The sequence below is a fragment of the Drosophila suzukii genome, chromosome 3 (genome assembly GCF_043229965.1).
Source record: "Drosophila suzukii chromosome 3, CBGP_Dsuzu_IsoJpt1.0, whole genome shotgun sequence".
NCBI lineage: Eukaryota > Metazoa > Arthropoda > Insecta > Diptera > Drosophilidae > Drosophila > Drosophila suzukii.
In genome coordinates, this window is record NC_092082.1 from 62,459,207 (window position 1) to 62,481,172 (window position 21,966).

The 21,966-nt window shown below is 39.8% G+C and overlaps 1 protein-coding gene across 3 annotated transcripts in view; it reads left to right on the forward strand.

Annotated features, from left to right (window-relative positions):
• The first annotated feature begins 323 nt into the window (after positions 1-323).
• The window catches only part of Cdep (Chondrocyte-derived ezrin-like domain containing protein), a 39,592-nt gene continuing 17,949 nt past the window's right edge, over positions 324-21,966 (forward strand). The window contains exons 1-10 of one of the 3 annotated variants that reach the window (XM_036819227.3): positions 324-851; positions 7,719-8,458; positions 18,265-18,497; positions 18,580-18,801; positions 18,869-19,112; positions 19,171-19,331; positions 19,396-19,470; positions 21,175-21,281; positions 21,503-21,618; positions 21,682-21,937. In XM_036819227.3, the coding sequence (XP_036675122.3) occupies positions 8,207-8,458; positions 18,265-18,497; positions 18,580-18,801; positions 18,869-19,112; positions 19,171-19,331; positions 19,396-19,470; positions 21,175-21,281; positions 21,503-21,618; positions 21,682-21,937 (1,666 nt within the window). In that variant the 5' untranslated portion in view covers positions 324-851; positions 7,719-8,206. Of the gene's footprint in view, positions 852-7,718; positions 8,459-18,264; positions 18,498-18,579; positions 18,802-18,868; positions 19,113-19,170; positions 19,332-19,395; positions 19,471-21,174; positions 21,282-21,502; positions 21,619-21,681; positions 21,938-21,966 lie in introns of those variants that run through there. The other 2 variants (XM_036819229.3, XM_065866405.2) reach the window with 2 other exon arrangements.

Consider the following 21,966-nt stretch of genomic DNA (forward strand, 5'->3'; position numbering starts at 1 on the left):
TGGTGTACTTTTATAAATTAACATTATAGACTTTTATGAAGTTGGACCAACAAATATCACGGTATAAATATTTTAAAGAAAATATCGATATCTTAATATTTTACACATCCCTACCGCCCATCGAGTAACAGCTTGAAATTCTTTAAGCCTTAACAGAATTTCACTTCTTTGCCTCTGTTAGAAAAACATTATATCCTAACATTGTGTTAGAAAAACGTTTAGTTTAAGTTAGTGATGTGGCAAATATCGATGGTCGCTGTAGAGCACCGATACTTCCAAGTCATCGATAACTCCATCGATGTATCTCCACCTCTACCCCCTAGTATCGCCAAAGTATCTGTGAGTTTTTTCCCCGAAGTCAGCGCGAACGGACTGCACGTACGGAGGCAGCGGAAAATGCAGCAAAAATTGCTGGAAAAATCAGAGGACAGCATGTGCGGGAAACTCCAACCGACCGAATAACTGCGAGAGTGCGCGATCCACTCGATTTCTTCAAGTTTATCAGCCGCGACAACTCGACGGAGTTGTGGGTTTTTTCGCACTGAAAATTCTCGGCTTACGCGCGCCTGTGTGTGTGAGTGTGTATCTGCGTCCGTGTAAAGGGCGCAGCTCGGCGAAAAACAACACCCAGAAAATGAGCAATTCCAGCCTGGCGTCGCGCTCTTAATTAAATTGAAATTAATTGTAGTTCAAAGCGTGAAACTCAACGGGTTTTCTTCGTTTTTGCGCAACTCGCTGCGCTGAAAATTCAATAAGCACGTAAATTCCAGCACACACACACACGACCCCAGCCGCGCACGCATACCGATACAACGCTGCTGAGCTGGGCGACAGAAAGAGAAAGAGAGAAGGCAAGTGTAGACTTTGCTCCCCTCCCACGCCCCCTTTTGAGCGCCCTCCCCATTGTTGTTGTTGTTGGGCCAGGCACAAGGACACACACACACAGCCTCCCAGCGCACGCATACACACATGCCCCCGACAAAGAGCCAGGGTTTTTCGGCCGTCTTCCTCTTCCTCTTCGGTAAACAGGTGCCGCGCCTTGTGCCGTTACTTTCCATTCGGGGGGCTTCGGCTCCGTGTTTTGGCAACACATGTTTACCTTTTTAACACTCGCAGTGTGGGCCCAAATGGCATTAAAATGCTGGAGGGGTAGGTGATAAAGGGGTTGGAGAAGGGGGTTGTGCATAAAAGATTGAGATATACGGGGTTCTAGCTACACTCTCTTATTGTACTCAAAAAGTGTTCACTATATTTAGTCAAAGTGAACAGTAACATTTTTAATAGATCTTAAAACTAGTTCTTTTAAATTGGTTCAAATACAGGTTTGTTTTGAAACATAACTACCATCGCATCTCACCCACATCCTTTCCATCTCCTTATCGCCCGTTTTCACATTTCCCTGCACACAACGCTCCAAATTCAGGTCATTGCATTTGTTTGACTTGCCACCAACGGCCCACCCACTTACCACCCACCCCGCCCACTTTGTCCCTTTCTTTTGCTCTCGTCCTGCGTGAGAATGCTGAATTTTCAATGGGTTTCCCTTTCAAATTGCTCGCAAGTCTGCTAAAAGGCAGCTTTTTGTTATTTTCCGCCTTATTGGACGCTTCAATTCTATCGCTTCATGAGGTCAGCACATTTTCGAATTCCGCACCTCGTATCTTTATTTGCATAGTGACGAAACCCACAAATCTTGCTCTGCAAAAGAACCAAAACTGAACCCAGACACTTATCGGTAAATGGAAAACGTTGCTGATAACAAGGAATACTGTTACTCGGTTCACATACGGTTCTGTATCTTTATCTAGACTGCAGCAGCAACAGCCAGAAATCGAATAGATAAACGTTTACGAATGAAGAACAGTCTTTACTGCATGAAATGACCTTGCTTCCTTTTAGGATATGTTTTAGGAGACAGTATTTTTACAGAAACTAACGAATTGTACTGCCCATCAAGGATACAAAAGTTGAAAACTTCGGTATACATATGTAGGTCTTATTCGCTTCATATAAACGTTTACTGGTTCTCCATTTATACGCACCGCTTACATGGCCCCCTTATCAGCTGAACAGGGTGCATTTGTGTGCCTGGAGTAGACGAGGGGCGGAGGGGGAGCGGCAGAGATAAGCCAGCGACAACACACTTGACTGGAGCGAACGGAACCGAAGCCGATAAAAATACCCGTTTGTTAGCATTGTTCGTTTTTTGGCAACTCAAACGCCCTTCTGACATCATCAATGGAGCTCTTTGGGGTCGAATCAAAGTCTCAGCTTACACGTTTTACACTAGGTTCTTTTAATATATTCAGTACTAGGGAAGTTAGTGGGTAAATGATAGCACTATACAACACGGAGTTGAAAGCCTTAACATTTTAATTAATGTTTCGATTTGAAAAGTGATTGTAATGCTAAACAAAGCAGATTACCATTTTCGCTTTTACAAAATCTTAAAAAATATGGGAGCAAGATATACGCTAAATCAAAAGCTTGAGAATTTGCATGTGAAATTTTATCGCACTATCTCTTATAGTTTCCAGTACATACGGACGTACGGACATGGCTGAATCGACTCGGTTAGTGATCCTGATCAAGAATATATATACTTTATGGGAAATATACTTTATTATGGAATATCAAAATACTCCTTACCCTACGAGTCACGAGGATTAAAGTAGGAAAGACAACTTGCAAATACCTACAAATCCTGCAAATTTAATAAGAAGTATTAAAGGCAATTTTGTATGCTTGAAGTGCATTGGACACTTAATTAAAATATTTATTTCCAACTTTTTAAATTGCAACTTATTGAAGAGAATTCTGATAGTAATCCATATTGGTAAATTCTTAATTATTACTGCTATAAACCATTCAGTTTTTGTGTTGGATCTCGCATGCTTGCGATATTTTAGTCTACATATGGCAATAGTTGTAGAAACCACACGGATGCAGAGTTTAAAATAAAAGAAAAGACAGAAATAGAGGCCGACTTGACTTGGATTGTTGACTACCAGAGAACGAGTTAATCGTGCAGATGAAATGGGTCAACAGTGGACATCGGAGACTGTATATGTCGTTGTATCTCAGAGATACACAGATACTACACACAAAGTGCGCTGACAGCCGCATTGGGCCCGGCTAAATTAAGTTGCCGGCCAACTTCCATGCCATGTAGCCATGCTCACAGCCTATACATATTTTATTTGCGATCTCAATTCGCTTTGTTAGCTTTCTGTGTTTTTTTCCGTCCCATGTAAGCCGGGGAAAAGCGATGAACAAATAATAAAACGAGGGTGGTCGGAACCCGTTGGACTCGTTCCACCCTTGTTCTCCTTTGTTTTTCGGTAGTTTAATTGAAATTTGTTGTCTCGGCAGTGATTTACACTCGTTAGCAGGTTTTCTGGTTTTGGTCAAAGCATAAAACCATTTCCATTTCCGTTTTGGGCAGCTTGAAAATCAAAATGTATCTGGTGTCCGCGGCCTGTCATGTGCTGCATATAAATTAGGCACAGTTAATGTGCTGCGGTACAGTGACTTCCAGATAATCTCTACCAACAGAAATCAGCAACATCACTAATCTATTAAATTGAACGAATTGTTGAGGAAATGTATTTATCTTTTTAGAAAATTTTGAACAAATGTTTAAAAAATCGCTCTTATTGCTATAATATACATTTGTACAACATGTGTGAAAATTCCTGTGGAGATCGTTAAATCGTTCGTAGAGCGTGCTCTCTAAAAATGTAAGTCAAGGGGCCTATGTCAAGATAGCACTCCAATCTCAAGAACGTTTATCTTTCCCTTTTCCTTGCACATGATTTTTGCAATCTGTAGATGGCTTTTATCGAGCTTTGTTCAGCAAATTGCCATAATTTGTTGTAAATTCCATTCAAGTTGTTGGCACTAGCTTTTCGCAAGGCGGGAGGGGGGGCATGAGGGTGGTTCGCTGTCTAATCAATACCCATAGCCACTTGTTTGTTCAGTCAAAGTCTTGTCCAGCTGTCACTTGGTTTGTTTGTCAGTGAGCTTTATTTTCCATTTCGCACTGTGCACGCCTTGTTCATATGCGATATATCTGTGTGTAGCGGGGTATCTGCGAGCTACCTGTGACAATACTAATTGATTTCCACACAGATACAGTCGCATTCGGCGTTTCTATTGCGGTTTTTTGTGGTTGTAAGTGAGTTTATTTCTTCTTCATGTTTTTCTTGGAGTCGTGGTTTGTGGTGAAAATTCGCAAATGATTCGATAAAGTGCAGACGTTACGTGTCTTGAAAAGCATTTTTTGCGGCTGATAGCTTGAATCAAAGGAAGGCTTGTTAAGTAAGCTTCTAGTTAAGCAAGCCTCTAACTAAACAAAGTACAGATCCACTTCAAGATAATTATAATAAATTCAAGCAGTGCATTATATCGAACAACGAATTCTATGAGATGGCCGCTCACATCGAGCGCAGATAGCAATTAAGCGGTTCTGAAGATTCCAGGGAATATTATCTGCTGACAAGAAGAAAAGCCAGACGACGAAGGGGCTGGCTCAGGCAAAATTTTGCCACACATGTCCCTCCACGTATCTTGTTCTGTTTCGCACCCCTTTTCCCCAAGTGTGTGCCATAAAGAAAGGCTGTATACAGTGAAATAAACAAAGAGCCGAGTCATATAAAAGGGCAACTGCCTGTGGTTGTTCGGTACGGGTATGTGAGGCGGGGGACTTTAAATAAATATTTTAATGAACTGCACTAAAGGCTGTGCCGACGCCTAAAAAGAGTTGACTTTGAAACGCACTGACTTGCTGCCAGTTGCTACTACAACTACAAGAAACCCCCGGCTGACTGACAGACAAGCGGAGTGCATCATCCTTTTATACTCACATACTCGCACATCAATTCTGTGTGTGCATTTTATTTTTAACCCACTGTAAAACGTGAAAAAAATGCACGAGGTGCAGGGAAGATGGACGAGAGGCCCATGTACCATGTACCATGTGGGATGTAAAAAAGATTTTTTCGTTGAAGTTTTAATTTTTCTTTCTTTGGCACTATACAAACACCCAGCTGCAATTGTTGTTCCTCGGGCTTTGGCCTGTTCCCCATTTGCATGCCTTATTTTTCGAAGAAATCTCCAAGTGATTCATCTTTTCTCCTCGCAGCAGTCGCTGGAGAATTATGAAAGATGGTGGAGATACATTTAATTGAGATGCATTACGTATTCCAAATAGATCAATGAAAGTAAGTTGGAGATTGCGATTGCCCAAATTGAAAGTTGAATTGGTTAATATACATATATGAATTTATGAAGTGAATAAGAGAAAAGGCGGAGGAAAAAGACCAATTGAAAAGAAAACTTTGATAAAATGCCTGATGTGGGCAATGGGGATTAAAATTTGGTCATTTTGTTTAGTTAGGAGAAGCATCTAAATACACCTATAACTTTTAGGAGATCCAATGATGGTAATTTTGAAATTTATAATAACTCTTAATTATCACGGTTGAACAAAGTTTGTACTTTTCCATGAACTGTTCCACAAGGAACCAAGCCCCATTACCGACCTTCTCCCACTCACCTACAATGGCAACGAAACTTAATTAATAAACCATGAATTTATGCCACTCGACAGCATATAAAAGTCATAAAACTTTGATGGGTTACCAGCTCGCACAACTTTCTGGGTCACACACACTCGCACAACGCAGCACATAGATACTGATACGAAGAAGCACGTAAGATACATAAGCAGGAGGCAGAAACTTCCATCTCCTGTACTTAGAAACTTGTTAGACTTTACTTGACAAACGACTAACTCTGTGCTCAACTTGGGCTGCCAGTGATTAAGACGGACAGATTTACGGCAGATGGGGCGCATCATTCGCCAATTTGAGCCCCGGAATGCAGTGAGGTATGCAGCCAATAAGGCCTCGTAGTTATGGAATAAATAGGTGGATACTTGGCCAAACGGATTTGGTCAGAGCCAAACTTGTCTCATCTAGCGGTGCTTCAACCTCATTCTGCGATTTGCAATTACTATGTAGTTGGCTCCCAGGACAACTTCCATAAGTCGAAAAGAACCGCTGATCATTAATATTATGAGTTGGTCCGAGTGATGACCGCATTAGGTTTTTATTATGTAGGTCTCGCCTAATTAAACTGAATTTCTCACAACTACTTATTGGTAGGATTTATTACCTTTACTGCCTTGGCTTTGAAATTTGTGCTTCTGATTTTATGAAATAGATTTACTCTGATATAACTCAGACTACTTTAATTCATAGTTCCTATGAGTATATCGCTGTTCTTTTATTCATCCCCCAATTAGCAATGCTAGATGCTTGGAAGAGCATGCATTTATTCTCTAAGCATGTATCCAACGTTCTTTATGAGCACATGCTAATCATTTGTATTATTTATGACAAAACGTGACTTATGCGAACTGAGCAGCCAAACTGAAGAGCATATCTGCTACTTAAGTTCGTATAGACATGGGGCATGCATACATGAGAAAGAGTTTCTTTGCTCCCTGCAGATAGAGGTTCGTTATCGCAGCAGCAGTAGACCCTGTTCCATGAATGGCTGCCCGAAAAGTCTGCGGTTCATTGAACGCGTCGAGTTTGGTTATCATGCCAACACATGCTTTATAGTGTCTCCTTCAACCTGACTATATTTTTACAAGGGACTCGTATCGCATCGTAAATTCACACATTTCACGCCCCATTCAATCCTATGGATGGGACAGGCATCCTGTATCTTGCGAATTGACAGCCAGCCGGCCACGTTCGCATTCAAATTTACGAGTCAAGACATAAATAAATGCTTCTTGGCGAATGGCAGTTTCTTCATAATTTTTCCACGTTTTATTATTACCTTTTCTGCCTATCTTCTATGGCCTGCCCACAGCATAATTGGCGCCGCTCTATCTATATTTTTTATGTAGGTTGGCGATGACTTCAAGTTTGGAGTTGTACTCTTTTCTTGTTTATTTTCTTGGAACGTGGGCTGTCCACGTGGGTAGGCTTTTCGGGGCCCGTCAAACTTGATCGGCCAAGACAAGCGGCATACGGGAAACAAGAAGCAGAAAAAGTAGTCCCATTTGATTGCCGCCTTTCCACCCAAACCCATTTCTCTTGCTTATGCCCCGTAGGTCGCTTTTGATAAGCTTATTTATTTTCACAGGTGGCCTACTAATTTTTCTCTTCCATTTCTCAATTTATGTGTTGGTGTTAGTGTTTATAAGCTTTAAATGTTTTAAATAATTTCCAGTTAGTCACTTTTTTTTGGGTTATAGTTCGGGCCTTATGGCTTTTATTTTCATTGAGTCGAAGAGGAAGATTATCGCCCACTTCTATTGTGTAACTTATTATTTTGATAAGCGGGAAATTGTTTTGAAAAACTGGCTAATGACTATCTTTCCGAAACGGTTATACATTGGAAACAGCCCACATTTTTTGATGGTATATACATTTCTAAGACGATTACCCAATTTGTCATATAAATGGCATAGCGATTTAAAATAAACACCCAAAAATTGTTGTTTGTAGTTTTAGAGATCTCTTACTTGGTTTTATTTTGAATAACATGTAAAGTAAATATATTCTGCATCTGCATCTACCCTTGCGATCAGCAATTTACAGCCCATTCCTCTTTAAGTTCTCTCCATTATTTCCTGCACATTCATTTTGAAATTATTTGAGATTATGTCTAACACGATGCTCTCCCTTCAATTCTTGTAGGGGAACGATGCCAAATCCAGAGGAACTTCGATGAGGAAACCCAGTGCCACACATGCTTGTTGTAAATATTAATGCGTATAAAAAATAAATTCAGCCTTACCAAAAGAAAATTATGCCAGAAGCGGTTGAGTTCGGACTTAGGATCTCAAGAGGAACTATTGGAACCGCAAATGAAGCAAATGTGAACCATATGTGCGTAAGGGCGTGTGTGGAGTTGCAGCTTCAAATTTTTAGTTATTGTTCTTCTCTGGCAACGAATTGAAATTGAATTAAGCACTTGCACAGACAATAAGAGAAATAAACAGAGCCAGCTGAGCAATTCAATTAACGAGACAAACGAAACGAACGCAGTACCATTCCAAGTTGAGTACAAGCCTCAGCGAAGACAACAGATCCACAAAAGGAAAACTAGGAACACATCAGGTTAATTCTATGCCACATCCTCAGCCAGTTCCAACCCAGTGGTAAGCAAGATTCTCGTCTACAAAATGTCCCTGGCCGACATGGGCACAGCCTCTCGATCCGCCGGCGGCGGAGGAGGTGGAAGACACTATGATCTCTCCACGGGAGGAGGTGGGGCTCATCCGGTGGGTGGTCTGCCCGGAGGTCGCATGACGCACTCCCTCAGCACTCCTTCCGGGGTGGATGGCACTCCTTCCACTCCACGGCACCGAGGCGGGAAGAAACTGACTGTTCGCATCCAGATGCTGGACGACTCGATCACCATGTTCCAAGTACAGGTGAGCGTTGTGTTTATAAAATTGTATGATTTCTTAAGACATCGAACATTTACATTTCCATGTTACATTATTGTACACCTTACTCTTAGAGTAAAAGTTACATTATATTCGTCGGAAAGTATGTAACACGTAGATGGAAACGTTTCCGACCTTATAAAGTATATATATTCTAAATCAGGATCACTAGACGAATCGATCAAGCCATGTCCGTCTGTCCGTATTAACGCTGAGACCTCGCTAACTATAGGAGCTGCAGATTCTGCAGATGGCTTTCTGCGCATCGCAAGTTTGTTTCCATCGGAGTGTTACGCCCATAACGCTAAATCCTGTCTAGCGCCCACATTTTGTAAGTTGTTATTAATACCCATCTACTTGCCAAAAATGATTCAAATCGGACAATTCAGGAAGGAATAGACGATATATGGCGTGTGCAATATTGGAAACAGCCGAATTGCTGCATGCATATTTCCATATCTCTCGCTTTCTTCTTGACTGAGTCGAAACCGTCTTCTATAGCGTTTTCTCTTGTTATGAATTGAAATTACAAGCAGAAAATGTTATTTGGATATCAAGCCTCAAATTATAAACGAAACATTATCTACTTAACATAAAACGCTTACTTTTGTCTACTGGCTGTGGCGTAATTAACAATGTTCTGGTTAGATACAGGCGTAAAATCGTTACTTATAAACTAAGGATCAAATTTTAACAACCGGCGTGCCTAGTAAAGCGGAATTAAATACAACTTTTTTTAAATTTTAATCTTTAAAAATGTGGGCGACACAGTTTTGGGCGGTTTGTGGGCGTTACAGTGGTCGTGACACTTTGCTGAAGCAATCTTGCGCTGGAATCTCTCTTGCGCGCAGGAATTTCTAGAATCTTCATGTTTAATCCCAACTTTGTAGCTTTTATAGTTTCCGAGGTCACAGCGTTCATACGGACATGGTTGGTTCGTCTAGACTATCAAGAATATAGGGTCGGAAACTCTTTCTCCTGTTACATACTTCCCGACGAATCTAGTATACTCTTAATTTATCTACTAGTATGTGTATAAAAATAAAACTAAAACATTTACTTTAAAGCATGCCAAAATAATTAAATTCTTCGCTCTCGCAAGGAAAATTAAATGAAAAACAAATTTCCCCAGACCCTGCTTCACTTTAAAATAATCTTACGCAGGAAGCACCTGTCGAAACGGATGCAATTCGTTAAATGAAAATTGCATAAATGCATCTTCGCCGTACACAACTTTACACGAATGTGGAGCCCTGCCTCGTAACAAACAGTTTGACGGGGAAGCGGGTGAAATATATGAGAAGCTACTTTTAATTAAATGTGAACTCGAAACCACCCGCGAAAAAGGGAAAAAATCAGGAAATGGTGAAGGCTGGGATTTATGCGACAAAAGGCCTAAGGTTTCTGGTGGGCGTGGCACTCCGGTGTGTTTGGCACGGGGCCAGAAAACGAAAAAATCGTTGGCTGTTTTCTCGTGGCACACATGTTGAAATCAACAGGAAGAGCAGACAGGGGCTGGTTGCAGGTGCAGTACTTCCGCTCTGTGGTCCAGCCATCGCCCTTCTTTTCCCGATCCATGTGGCTACTTCAACAGCTCCACATAGAACGGTTTTCGTTTTGTATAAATAAGGAATTTGTTGTGTAATAATAAAATGTCATTAAAGATATGATAATTTTATGTGATGGTTTAGTAATGTACGTTTTCCAAAAACCGTCTTCTTTTTAGATATTTTGTATTGACTTCCCTTACTATATAACTTGTGAATGAGGTACGGGGTACCTTGGTTTCCAGGCCATCAAATACATTTTAGTTTTATTTTATTATAGAAGAGTGATTCATTCGGGGTCTTTGAACTGTTGGCAGATTCGGCAGCACTTGCCTGACTGTAGACCAAGAATAGCATTAATGCAACTGGATTTCCCCAAAATACTTTTGGCTTATTTTTTTCACTCCTTGCTCGGCAACCCTTAGTCGAATTCTTGGGCCTGTTGTCAGGCACTTTGTGTTGGTTAATGGATTCTGCCGTAGTTTGCGCAGTTTGTTCATGTTGCTGTTGTTCTTTGCGCCACTTCCTGGCTCCATTAGCCCGGCCTAGTGAAAGGCTTACCATTTTTGCTTCGCAGTTCAAGTGGCCACGCCCAAACGTGTGCACTCAAAAAAATGTCGATCCTAGAATTACAAGTTGCTTTTAACCTAAAAGATAAAATAAATTCTGAAGATGGTACTGGGAAAGCAATTTTTAAATAAAAAAGCCTTGAGATCATTAAGATGGTTACATTTTGGTCACTCCTCGTCTACCGATCCTTCTATCTGTCTAGTTCCTTGGGACCCTTAATTTTTGGAGAAACGTTAGAAATAGATTATTTGGGCCTAGCTAGCCTTCGACATTCCTAAACTTGCAGTGCGAGTGTAACCTCCATTTTCCCCTGAAACGGTAGACACATTCCAAAGGCTTCAACAGGCGAACAAGAGGGCCAGCGAGAAGTGGAAATGTTTCAGGCAACATCAAAATGGTTGCCATTGTTTGGGTGGTTTTCGGTTGGGGCAAGTGGAGGGGGTGGGCGTTGTGGTTTTGGACTGCTGGTCTCAGGATGGGGTTGGCTGCAGCTACCGTCTATTCTGGTAGTCGTAGTCGGGCTTCTGGGCTAACCTTTTCGTGAAACAGTTGTACTTCAGGCAATGCCCCAGCTCGGTAAATGATGTAAAGTTCTCCACACAAAACTATTTGTGTGCGAGATTCAGGCACTCGCTATCTGCATTCTTTTCTTGGCATTTCCCTCTTTTGCATTCGCCCCTGGCAAACTCAACTTTTTACCCAAAACAAGAAGTAGTTTCAAGTGCCGTTTTATCTGCTTTTTCCACTGGCATTTCTACACTCAAAAAAAAAATCACCATAAATATTAGAAAATCGCCCGTGATTTCAAAACGCTATTGAATTAAGAAATATTTTCTTGATTATAGAAAAAATGCCTACAATTTCAAGAATTCGCCATAATTAATTTTTTTTTTGTAATGAAGAAGAGCAAGAACCGTATTTTTTTCTTAAACTAATGGCGAATTTTTCTTGATTTTTTTTCTTGAAATAATGGTAAATTCTTACTTAAATTTAGGAAAGAAATACCCATATTTTAAGAGAAAGTGACTTTTTTTTGTACATTTTGATGGTGGTCTAGCTGGTAAAGACATCCGGTCAATAAACAATCGAACAAAAGTACCTGGTTCGAGCCCACGCCACGGCAAGTGTACCCTTTTTTTTATTTTTTTTTTCTTTTTAGTTTATGTAATGTTTATTCTTATTAGTTTCACTTTTCTATTTACCAAATTGTTTAAACGGTTGTTAAAAAGGTTAAGATTAAAATAAACGTAATTGGTATGCGTAAAGCTGGACCAAAAACACCTAGTCTCTCTTTAGTCATTGTGTGACAAGAAGCACGCGTGGCCGAAAGGTTAAGACGTCTGGCTATGGTGTGAGCAGTTGCGGGTTCGAGTTCACGCCGGGGTTGTCTGAGGTTAAGGATTTTTCCATTTGTTATATTTATTTATATGTTTATAAAAAGTATTTATATAAATTAAATCTTTAATAAATTCAGGTAAATATACAAATTTTCAGACTGTATTCCCATGTAATAATTGCCATTAAAATTAGAAACGGTTTTATCCATTTAAAATCCAACCAAATTCCTCAAATGTGAGGTGTAAAATGTAAAATGTAAAATGTAATGTAATCTTACATTATAAATATTTTTTTTTTTATTTTAATAAATTTTTCCTTAATTTTAAGGTTTTTTACCATACATTTAAGAAAAATTTGTCATTATTTCCAGAAATGGCAAACCATAAGTTCAAGAAAATTATTTATTTAAAATAAAGGTGAGTCGCCGTTGGGTGAAAATCATAGGCGATTTTCTTGATTTAAAGGCGAATTTCTTGATTTAAGGGCGATTTTTTTTTTGGGTGTAAAGATATCTTAAGGCCTATAGGTAGGAAGTTAAAATTTTGGAATTTAAATATCAAATTAAGGTTCATAAGTATTGAAAATACAAATGAAAAATATTGTGATTCCTAATGGCGCACAATACTACCTATAACACAAAATTTTAAATTCAAATCTAAGTGCTTCGATAAAAAGTTCTTCTGGAACAAATCAAATGTCCACATCAGCGGAATCCCTCTTTCTTGTCGCATTAAAAATTCAATCATGTCGCAATTTTTCTGTGCACAGAAATTCTTGCAAAGCACAGAGTACATGTAACATACTATATATATTGACGTGGTTGCATTTTTAAAATCTAAGCCTTGAGAGGGCCTGTGGCACCCAACCCTTTTAGATTCATTTTCCCAACTTCAGGACTGCTTTTGCCTGTGTGTTGGCCCTAACTATAAACGAATATTGTTGCATGGTCGGTCAACTGCATTATTAATCAGCGTTTCTAATGGGTTTTGTGGCTTGTAAACTGTAATATGGTTTTGAATGTGAATGAGGTAGGTGAATAGCACGAGGACGATGTGGTTGTGGTGAAACCTTGCGGACGGCACTTGACCAGCTACACTTTCAAATCGGAAGATAACTTTGCTTTCCAATAAGATTTAGAAACCAATGGTATGAAGTAGACGTTTAGGTCTTCATTGTTTAACCTTTTAATCGTGGGGGGAGTGGGGTAAAGACTTTAGGGGTTAGTTAGTTTAAATGCAATTAGTCCTTGGCGTACAATTTTAACGTTAGTATTCTCTCAAGTTTTCTTTTACCAACGTGTTTGGCTTAGTAGTGTTTAATTTTTCTATCAACTTTTCCTACAATTTGGTTAGGTACATACAAATCCAAACAAATGTTTTATTTCTTAGAGCCAAAGGTTGGTATTCATTTACAGTAAAATTGTTTACGGTAAAAATAAATTATTTCATTTGCTATTTCTAAATAATAAATAAAAAAATCTTTTTACTTTTATGTCATTTTATTTATCTGTTCAATAAAAGCATTTTTGAGTTGCCAAATTATATGCTCTGTTTGTACATCTTTCTTGTGGGTGCAAACAGTGCTAAAAAGCTTATCTCGATGAGTTGAGAGAGTTTTGCTGATAATGCAGAATAATAAAAGCCAATTTGAAAATGTATAAAGCTATGACGCAAACAATAGGTATTAATGGACTTTGAAGGTTGAAAAGTCAAAAAACTATTTTCTAGAACAGATAGGGGTTACAGATGTGCCCAGTAATTTAAACTACGGAAAATCCAATAAATTAAACTTTTTATACCCGTTACTCGTAGAGTAAAAGGGTATACTAGATTCGTCGGAAAGTATGTAACAGGCAGAAGGAAGCGTTTCCGACCTCATAAAGTATATATATTCTTGATCAGGATCACTAGCCGAGTCGATCTAGCCATGTCCGTCTGTCCGTCTGTCCGTCTGTCCGTCTGTCCGTCTGACCGTCTGTCCGTCTGTCCGTCTGTCTGTCCGTCCGGATGAACGCTGAGATCTCGGAAACTATGAGAGCTAGGCTATTGAGATTTGGCGTACAGATTCCTGAGCTTCTTACGCAGCGCAAGTTTGTTTCAGTAGACTGCCACGCCCACTCTAACGCCCACAAACCGCCCAAAACTGTAACTCCTACAGTTTTGATGCTAGATAGAAAATTTTAACTGAAATGTATTGTTCTCATCAATACCTATCGATTGACCTAAAAAAAAGTTTGCCACGCCCACTTAAACGCCCACAAACCGCGAAAACCTGTGACGCCCACAATTTGCATGCTAGATAAAAAATTTTAACTGAAATGTATTGGTGTCGTCAATACCTATCAATTGATCCAAAAATAATTTTGCCACGCCCACTCTAACGCCCATAACGCTTAAATCTGTCTACCGCCGGTAGGTGGCGCATTTTAATTTCGCTTTGCTGCTTGCATATCTCCATTTCCCTTTGAGTAACGGGTATCTGATAGTCGAGGTACTCGACTATAGCGTTCTTCCTTGTTGATTTTGTTTTACAATGACTTACAATGGCTTTTAAATATTCAAACCATATTCTGTATTGAATTTTTCTTCCCCTTAACTAGAATATTTTATTATTAAGGGCAGAACCCTTGGCGAGTATATTTTTATATTCGTTACTCGTAGAGTAAAAGGGTATACTAGATTCGTCGGAAAGTATGTAACAGGCAGAAGGAAGCGTTTCCGACCCCATAAAGTATATATATTCTTGATCAGGATCACTAGCCGAGTCGATCTAGCCATGTCCGTCTGTCCGTCTGTCTGTCCGGATGAACGCTGAGATCTCGGAAACTATGGGAGCAGCGCAAGTTTGTTTCAGTAGAGTGCCACGCCCACTCTAAGGCCCACAAACCGCCGAAAACTGTGGCTCCTACAGTTTTGATGCTAGAATAAAAATTTTAACTGAAATGTAATGTTCTCATCAATACCCAAAAAAAAGTTTGCCACGCCCACCCTAACCCCCATAAACCGCCCACAAACTTCAAAAAATCGTAAATATGAACGTGGATATCTCGGAAACTATCAAAGATAGAGAATTGGGATTTCAGATTTAGATTCCGTAGCCTTATACGCAGCGCAAGTTTGTTACGCGAATATGCCAAGCCCACTCCAACTCCCACAAACCGCGATAACCTGTGACGCCCACAATTTTTATGCTAGATAAAAAATTTTAACTGAAATGTATTGGTCTCGTCAATACCTACCGATTGGTCCAAAAAAAAAGTGCCACGCCCACTCTAACGCCAATAACGCTTAAATCTGTATACCGCCGGTAGGTGGCGCATTTTAATCTCGCTTTGCTACTTGCATATCTCTATTTAGCTGAGTAACGGGTATCTGATAGTCGAGGTACTTGACTATAGTGTTCTTCCTTGTTTATTATTAAACTGCCTTTTAAATTTAAATTGTAATATTTTCTGGTAAAGTACGGCTTTAATTGGTATTTGAGGTCTCCGATTTGTATAACACAATATGAATATCAATGGGGTTAGCTGAGGCCATTCAGTAGGCAAGGACAGTACAAGTGGAACGAGATGAGAGGTAACGCCCTGCTTTACCACCGCCTCCCCTTTCCTTTCCTGTTACCACAGTTTCGCATGCACTGCAAAAATATGTATTGTTGATTAGGAAATTGTCTCGAATAGACATATTTACACTTTGTTCTGACTTACATTTCATAATCGAGTTTTCAAAATCTAAAATCTTTTTCCAATTACCTATTCCTTTTAAATAAAAATGTTATAAGTTTATTTCGGAAGTGTTAAGCTTAATTTCAGGATTCAGTTTCGCCAACATATTTGTTTTTGCCAGTGTAGGGAGGGCACCTGCTTGCAGGGGCTTCCATGCATTTGTCTATGCTCCGTGTCCCGCTTCTGTCTCTCGATGGCGACAAATTGAACAACCGACAATTGTGGGCCAACTTTTCGAATGGGCCTGACTGTATGTAGGTGTATAAAGTTGGTGGAAAGGGTGGCTTGCATTGAAAAGCTTCCCGTCGTTTTGCCATTTCCGTTCTCGGTGCCTGCAGAAGTCGCCAAAGTTAATTGGTTTGTTTTGTAGTTGGAGAAGATCCTGAAATTGGCCCAAAAAGATAAATGGCTCTGAGAGACCACGCTCCCAATGAATGGCCAGCATATATATGCGTGTAAGCCTGCTTGTCTGGGCCAGGAAAATGTCAGAGCTTGGGCGTGGCAGTAGCCTCATTCTGAGTCCTGGTTGCGAAAACGGGAAACAGTGACTGCGGTCGCGGGCGAGGAGGGGCGATGCAGGCGACTCTCAGAAGAACTTTGGCACACATTCGTATTGAGGCTCCCATCCCTTTGTTGGTTGCCAAATTAATTAAAACATCCCGGAATGGGAGTGGTTTCAAAAAGTGTGCAAATAACATTTTAGTTGACAACTAGTGGAAAATATTTTCCAGATCTAGTATGGTTTTATCGTTCTTGTTGGGCCACAGAATGGCGTTAGCGGCAAGAAACAAGTGGCATAAATGCATTAAACGGGGGAAAACAAAGCTTTCACTAGGTTCCCGACGGTCCAGGGGTCTTCATAGAGTTCTTATTGTAGTTGTTAATCATAAATCATTTGGTTTCATTTGAGTTTTGATGAACTTAAAAATGGTTTTATTGTCATGTTAGTTCTCTTCATTAAACAAATTTAACTATATTTATTCGTAGCAAAAAATCCAAAAACAAGCTTCAATGGACTAAATAGGAACTCATCTTCGCAAGTTTCTTAAACATTTTAAATTGCCATATATGTTATTGCATGATCTATTTCGTGATCTTACCCTTCTTAACAAACAGAATGTCCAACAATTACCAAAATATACAATAATATATAACAATTACACTGAAATATGTGAATTTTATAGCACAAAGAAGAACTGCCTACACAATGGTGCTAAGATTATATAAATTTGTAGGTAAAATTCTACTTTTTTTAAAGCTTAAAAAAGTGTTAGTGAATGGGAAAATTCCTTTGCTTACTCGCATTGCTTGCAAATATAGCTTTTGTGCTTGTTGATCCTATAGGTATCAAGTTAACAACGGAAACTGAGAAACTGTCGCTTACGCCCTATTTTTATCGGCTCTGGAGTTTATGTTTATTTAATATGCAGACCAGCCCCGCCCAATTCCGTTCGTTGGATGCGCTAAAAAGCCGCAAAAGCAATTTGGATGTCAGCCAACGAATTTGTTGCGTTTTGGATCAGGGCGTATATACAATTTGAAGCATAAAATATTTAAATATCACACAAGGGGCCGAGAGGGTTTAATATAATGCTGGCACCCCTTGCCAAACATTTCACACTCTGATAGATTGTTGCCCGCTTTTATGGGCCAAGTCGAACTGACAAAGCACTCTGCCTGATTGGTTGGCGGCGCTAGGCGAATCCCTTTATTTCCGAAAGGCAAAGCATCGGCCAGGGATTGTTCCTTGATTCCAAATTAATATATTCCAGGAGCCAAACACAAGACCAGTCGATTTTAGCAAATTGAAATTGGAATCTTAACACGTGCTATGCCGTAGATATATGTGCAGAAATTAATAGGTAGTCCAGGTGTATCTGATTTATATTTGTGTAGCTTCTGATTACTAGAACCAATTAAGTAAAAGCGTTTAAGACCTTCTCATCCAAAGACCGAATTGGGAGTGGCTTTGCATAATGATTTCATCATATACCATGCCTTGTTTATCCGAAGAATTTGTGGTTTCTTGTGTACAAAATTCAGTATTAGTTTGGCTGATATCTAAGTGCCTTCCCCAATGTGTGGTCATATTGCCGACGCGACCAATGCTTTAAACACTTAATTGCAGCCGTCAACCCAATTGAAATTTATTCAAATGCAATCCGGCGCAACGCCCACAAATGATTTGGCGTGTGGCCTCATCTCGGATGAGCCGCAAACTGCAAGTTAAATTGGAATTTAACGAGCTCAACGAATTCGGTCATCTTGACCAAGCTCCAAGCTTTCTTCTGGAACTAAGTTGTTGCTCTTTCGTCATTGCGGCATGCCACTTATTAGGCCTCTCGGACAAAAGTCATTTACTTACTAATTGATGCTTAATAACTGCTTAACACTTCGAAATCCCATTTTCGGTAACAATGGGGGGACACATGAGTTCCTAAATAACCATTTCCAAATCCGTACAATTCTCAGTAGTGTAATCTTTAAACCACTTTATAGGTGTAGTGAAAATTAATTTTGATCACATATTTGGAACTTTATTTACATCTAGTTAAAAAAAAACGATTTTAACAACTTAACTTTATTAAAATTTAAATTAAACTCCTTTTTAGGCTAAGGCTCTGGGACGTGTGCTGTTTGAACAAGTTTGCCGCCAGCTAAATTTACTTGAGGCCGACTACTTTGGCTTGGAATACCAGGAAGTGTCCACACATACCAAATATTGGCTGGATCTGGAGAAGCCGATGAATCGCCAGGTGGGACTATCACTCATCGATCCAGTGCTGCGCTTTTGCATCAAGTTCTATACTCCCGATCCAGCGCAACTAGAAGAGGAGTATACCAGGTAGGATAACAGCTATACCGAGCCTAATATCAGTTCATATTGTGCCATGGTAATTTCAACTTATAATGCCTTGTAATTATAGGTATTTGTTCTGCCTGCAAGTCAAACGGGACTTGGCTACGGGTAGTTTGCAGTGCAATGACAACACGGCGGCCCTGATGGCCAGCTACATTGTACAGGCTTCATGCGGCGACTTTGTGCCCGAGGACTATCCCGACCACACGTATCTGTCGTCATACCGCTTTGTGCCCCACCAGGATGCCACAATGCAGCGCAAGATTATGGAAAACCACAAAAAGCATGTGTAAGTGGATTGGTATATACATATACAAGACAATTCATTATAATTATTTTCTGTTTTTTGTCATCAGCGGTCAATCCCCGGCAGAGGCGGATCTTAACCTTTTGGAGACGGCACGGAGGTGTGAGCTTTACGGCATGAAAATGCATCAGGCAAAGGACGTGGAGGGGGTTCCACTTAATCTAGCTGTTGCCCACATGGGCATCACAGTCTTCCAGAACATCACGCGCATCAACACCTTCTCTTGGGCAAAGATACGCAAGATTTCCTTCAAGCGCAAGCGCTTTCTGGTCAAACTGCACCCGGAGGGTTATGTAAGTTGTCCGTTCAAAGGGGCCAAACGCCAAATTCAAAATTATTATATTCTTTTAGGGGTATTACAAGGACACCGTGGAGTTCTTTTTCGAAGGCCGAAACGAGTGCAAGAACTTTTGGAAGAAATGCGTTGAAAATCATGGATTCTTCCGGTGCACAGCCGTACAAAACACGCCCAGGCGCAAAACTCGCGTGTTGTCACGGGGCAGCTCATTCCGGTAGGATTATTTAGTCTATTGTTATAGAATATGCAATAAAATATTTATACACGTTCCATTGCAGCTATAGCGGCAAGACGCAGAAGCAGATTATCGAGTTTGTGCGCGAGAATTACGTAAAGCGTCAAAACTTCCAAAGGTAGGCAGCGGATTACGCTGAAATGACATTAATTTGTAATCCCAGATTTAAACGTCAAAGATATTACCAATTCTCGTGTTTATTTTATTAAAATCAACTTGAAATTATTGTGGCAAAAGTTGCTTGAGTTCTTCATTGACATGCTTCCTTTTATTTACATTTATTGTTAAAGAAGGATTTAATCAAGCTTTGGCTTTGCAACTTATATTTCCTTAAGCAAATAAATTTTGTCTCAAAATGATTTTCCATTTCTTACGAGCATTATAAATAATCTCTATATTCAAATATAATTATATTTTTAAGCAAATACAAATAATATGTTCATCAGTCTACATTTTCATGACTTCGTTCTCATCTAACTCGACTCGTTCGTTCGTTATTTCTTTACACTTTTTATGACACACGTTTATTGTGGTTTTTGTTTGTTACTTTTAAATGTATTTCTTTCTACTTACTACCCATCCAACTGATACAAAAATCCCAAAAAACACAACATGCAAAAAAAAACAAGGTCAAAATGGTGCGCCTTAGAAAAGAGAAGAGGATTTAAAAACCAATTGGTACAAAAACTGAAACTGCAACAATTAAAAATAGCACAAAAACGAATAAATAGTTCAATAAAAAATTAAAGAAACCCCCAAAACAAAAACCCAAATCTAGTCAAATGTACAGCAAAGAACGACAAGCATTTCAATTACCACCACCATTGATTAAAAATTTATTTTTTGTATTTACACTTAAATTACCATTCTTCATTTTTTTCACTACCCAATGTGGGAGTGTGTATCTATATGTGAAAGTATATGCGTGTGCTAATTATTTTAAAGTGTAAAGTACAAATTAAAAATAATTGTAGATAGTCATTGACTTAGTGAAACGAATCAATAACCGAATTGGCATCTCCTTATATGTACGCCTCCTCAGATCATTCTGATTTCTTTACCATCCATCCAAACCACTTCCCTCCACGCTATAAGACTCACAAATATTTAAATCATTGCCATTGCCATTTATCGATAAGGGGAAAAAATCATACCTAGTTTGGCTTGCACTAAAAAGTTATATTTTAAAATAATCATCTAGTGGTAATTCCCCCAAAGCTCCTATTGTCGTACGTTTTTGTGTGTTGTTGTCTAGACTGTACCACAAGCATAACGTAGATGGTAAGCAAGCTTAACACGTTAATAAACCTTTCCCTTTGCTTCCCCTAAATGTGTAGTAAATTAGACGGTTGCTCCTTAAATAAATATCCCATAGTATTTGATCGATGTTATTGAGAATTGATTTTGTTCGCGAAATCAGTTTGTTTATTCTAACTATCTAAAGAACGTTTGTCGTTCAAATGGAATTAATAGATCCGAGCCCCAGTAGTGTGAATATATGGTTGTGTTACGTTCTGCATTTTATAGTTGCTTACTAGCTAACTGTAAAACCCTTCAGTTAATACTTTTGTTTATTATATTTTAAACTGAAATGACTTCGCTAAGTTAAGCAATGCTCTCAACTCAAAACCGATCCACAAACTTTCAACCAAACTGTGCTAATCTAACGAAACTCTCGAACTAAAATAAACCTTAAAGAAAACGCAAAACTAAAACCTAAGAAAACATTCTAAAACTAAAGAAAATACCTAAAAAAGAACCCAAAAACTGAGCATGTGAAAATATAAAACGTGGTATCCTCTTGTCTTTTCTTTTGCTGCAGGTCTCAGTCATTCCGGCAAGGGCCACTGAATGCTAGTAGCCGAAGTCAATCGCATACGTATGTGAATTCCAGCATTTCAGCCAATCCCCTACTCCCAATTGACACTGGTTTGTATTTATTTCGTTACCCGTTTTGATGAATATATGTATTCGATTCGATCTCATTTGGTTCGTCTTCATTTGAATTTTGAGTTCGGGCTTATTTTGCTAGCTGATGATGAATGAATAATGTCTTGTCAAGTCGAGTTATTGTGTTTCAATAGTGTATGCTCTATGATTTGTAATGATTTCGTTTTAATTTGGAATTGCCTTCTGATTGCACGCTGCAGCGGCATGGGACTATCGCAATCAATGCAGCGACTCGATGACCCCTTCTCTGACGAAGAAGGCAGCGGATACCTTGGATCGCCGACGAGACAATCCTATCGACCACATGCGTTCTCAAGTGAGTTCTTCTAGCGACGCGTTCCTCAACCAAGCCAATAACCGCCCCAAAACACCTCCGTAGGTCACAGCAGCCCAGGTGGAGATCTATCAGACGAAGAACTATGCAGCGGACTCGCCAACCTCCCCGGAGGAAGCGGAGTGCTCGGCGGCGGCGGCGGAACGGCAACACCACTCGGTAGTGGCTATGGACCAAATGAATTCGAACCGCTCGCTTTCGCCCCAGGGTCCGCAGTCGTGGACTTCGCCCAGCCACAGCAGCCTCCTCCAACAGCGCGGTCCCGATCAGGCTCGTGTGCATCCAGGCGATCACAATTTAGGTGAGTCCCCGTCTGGTTCTAGACGCTTA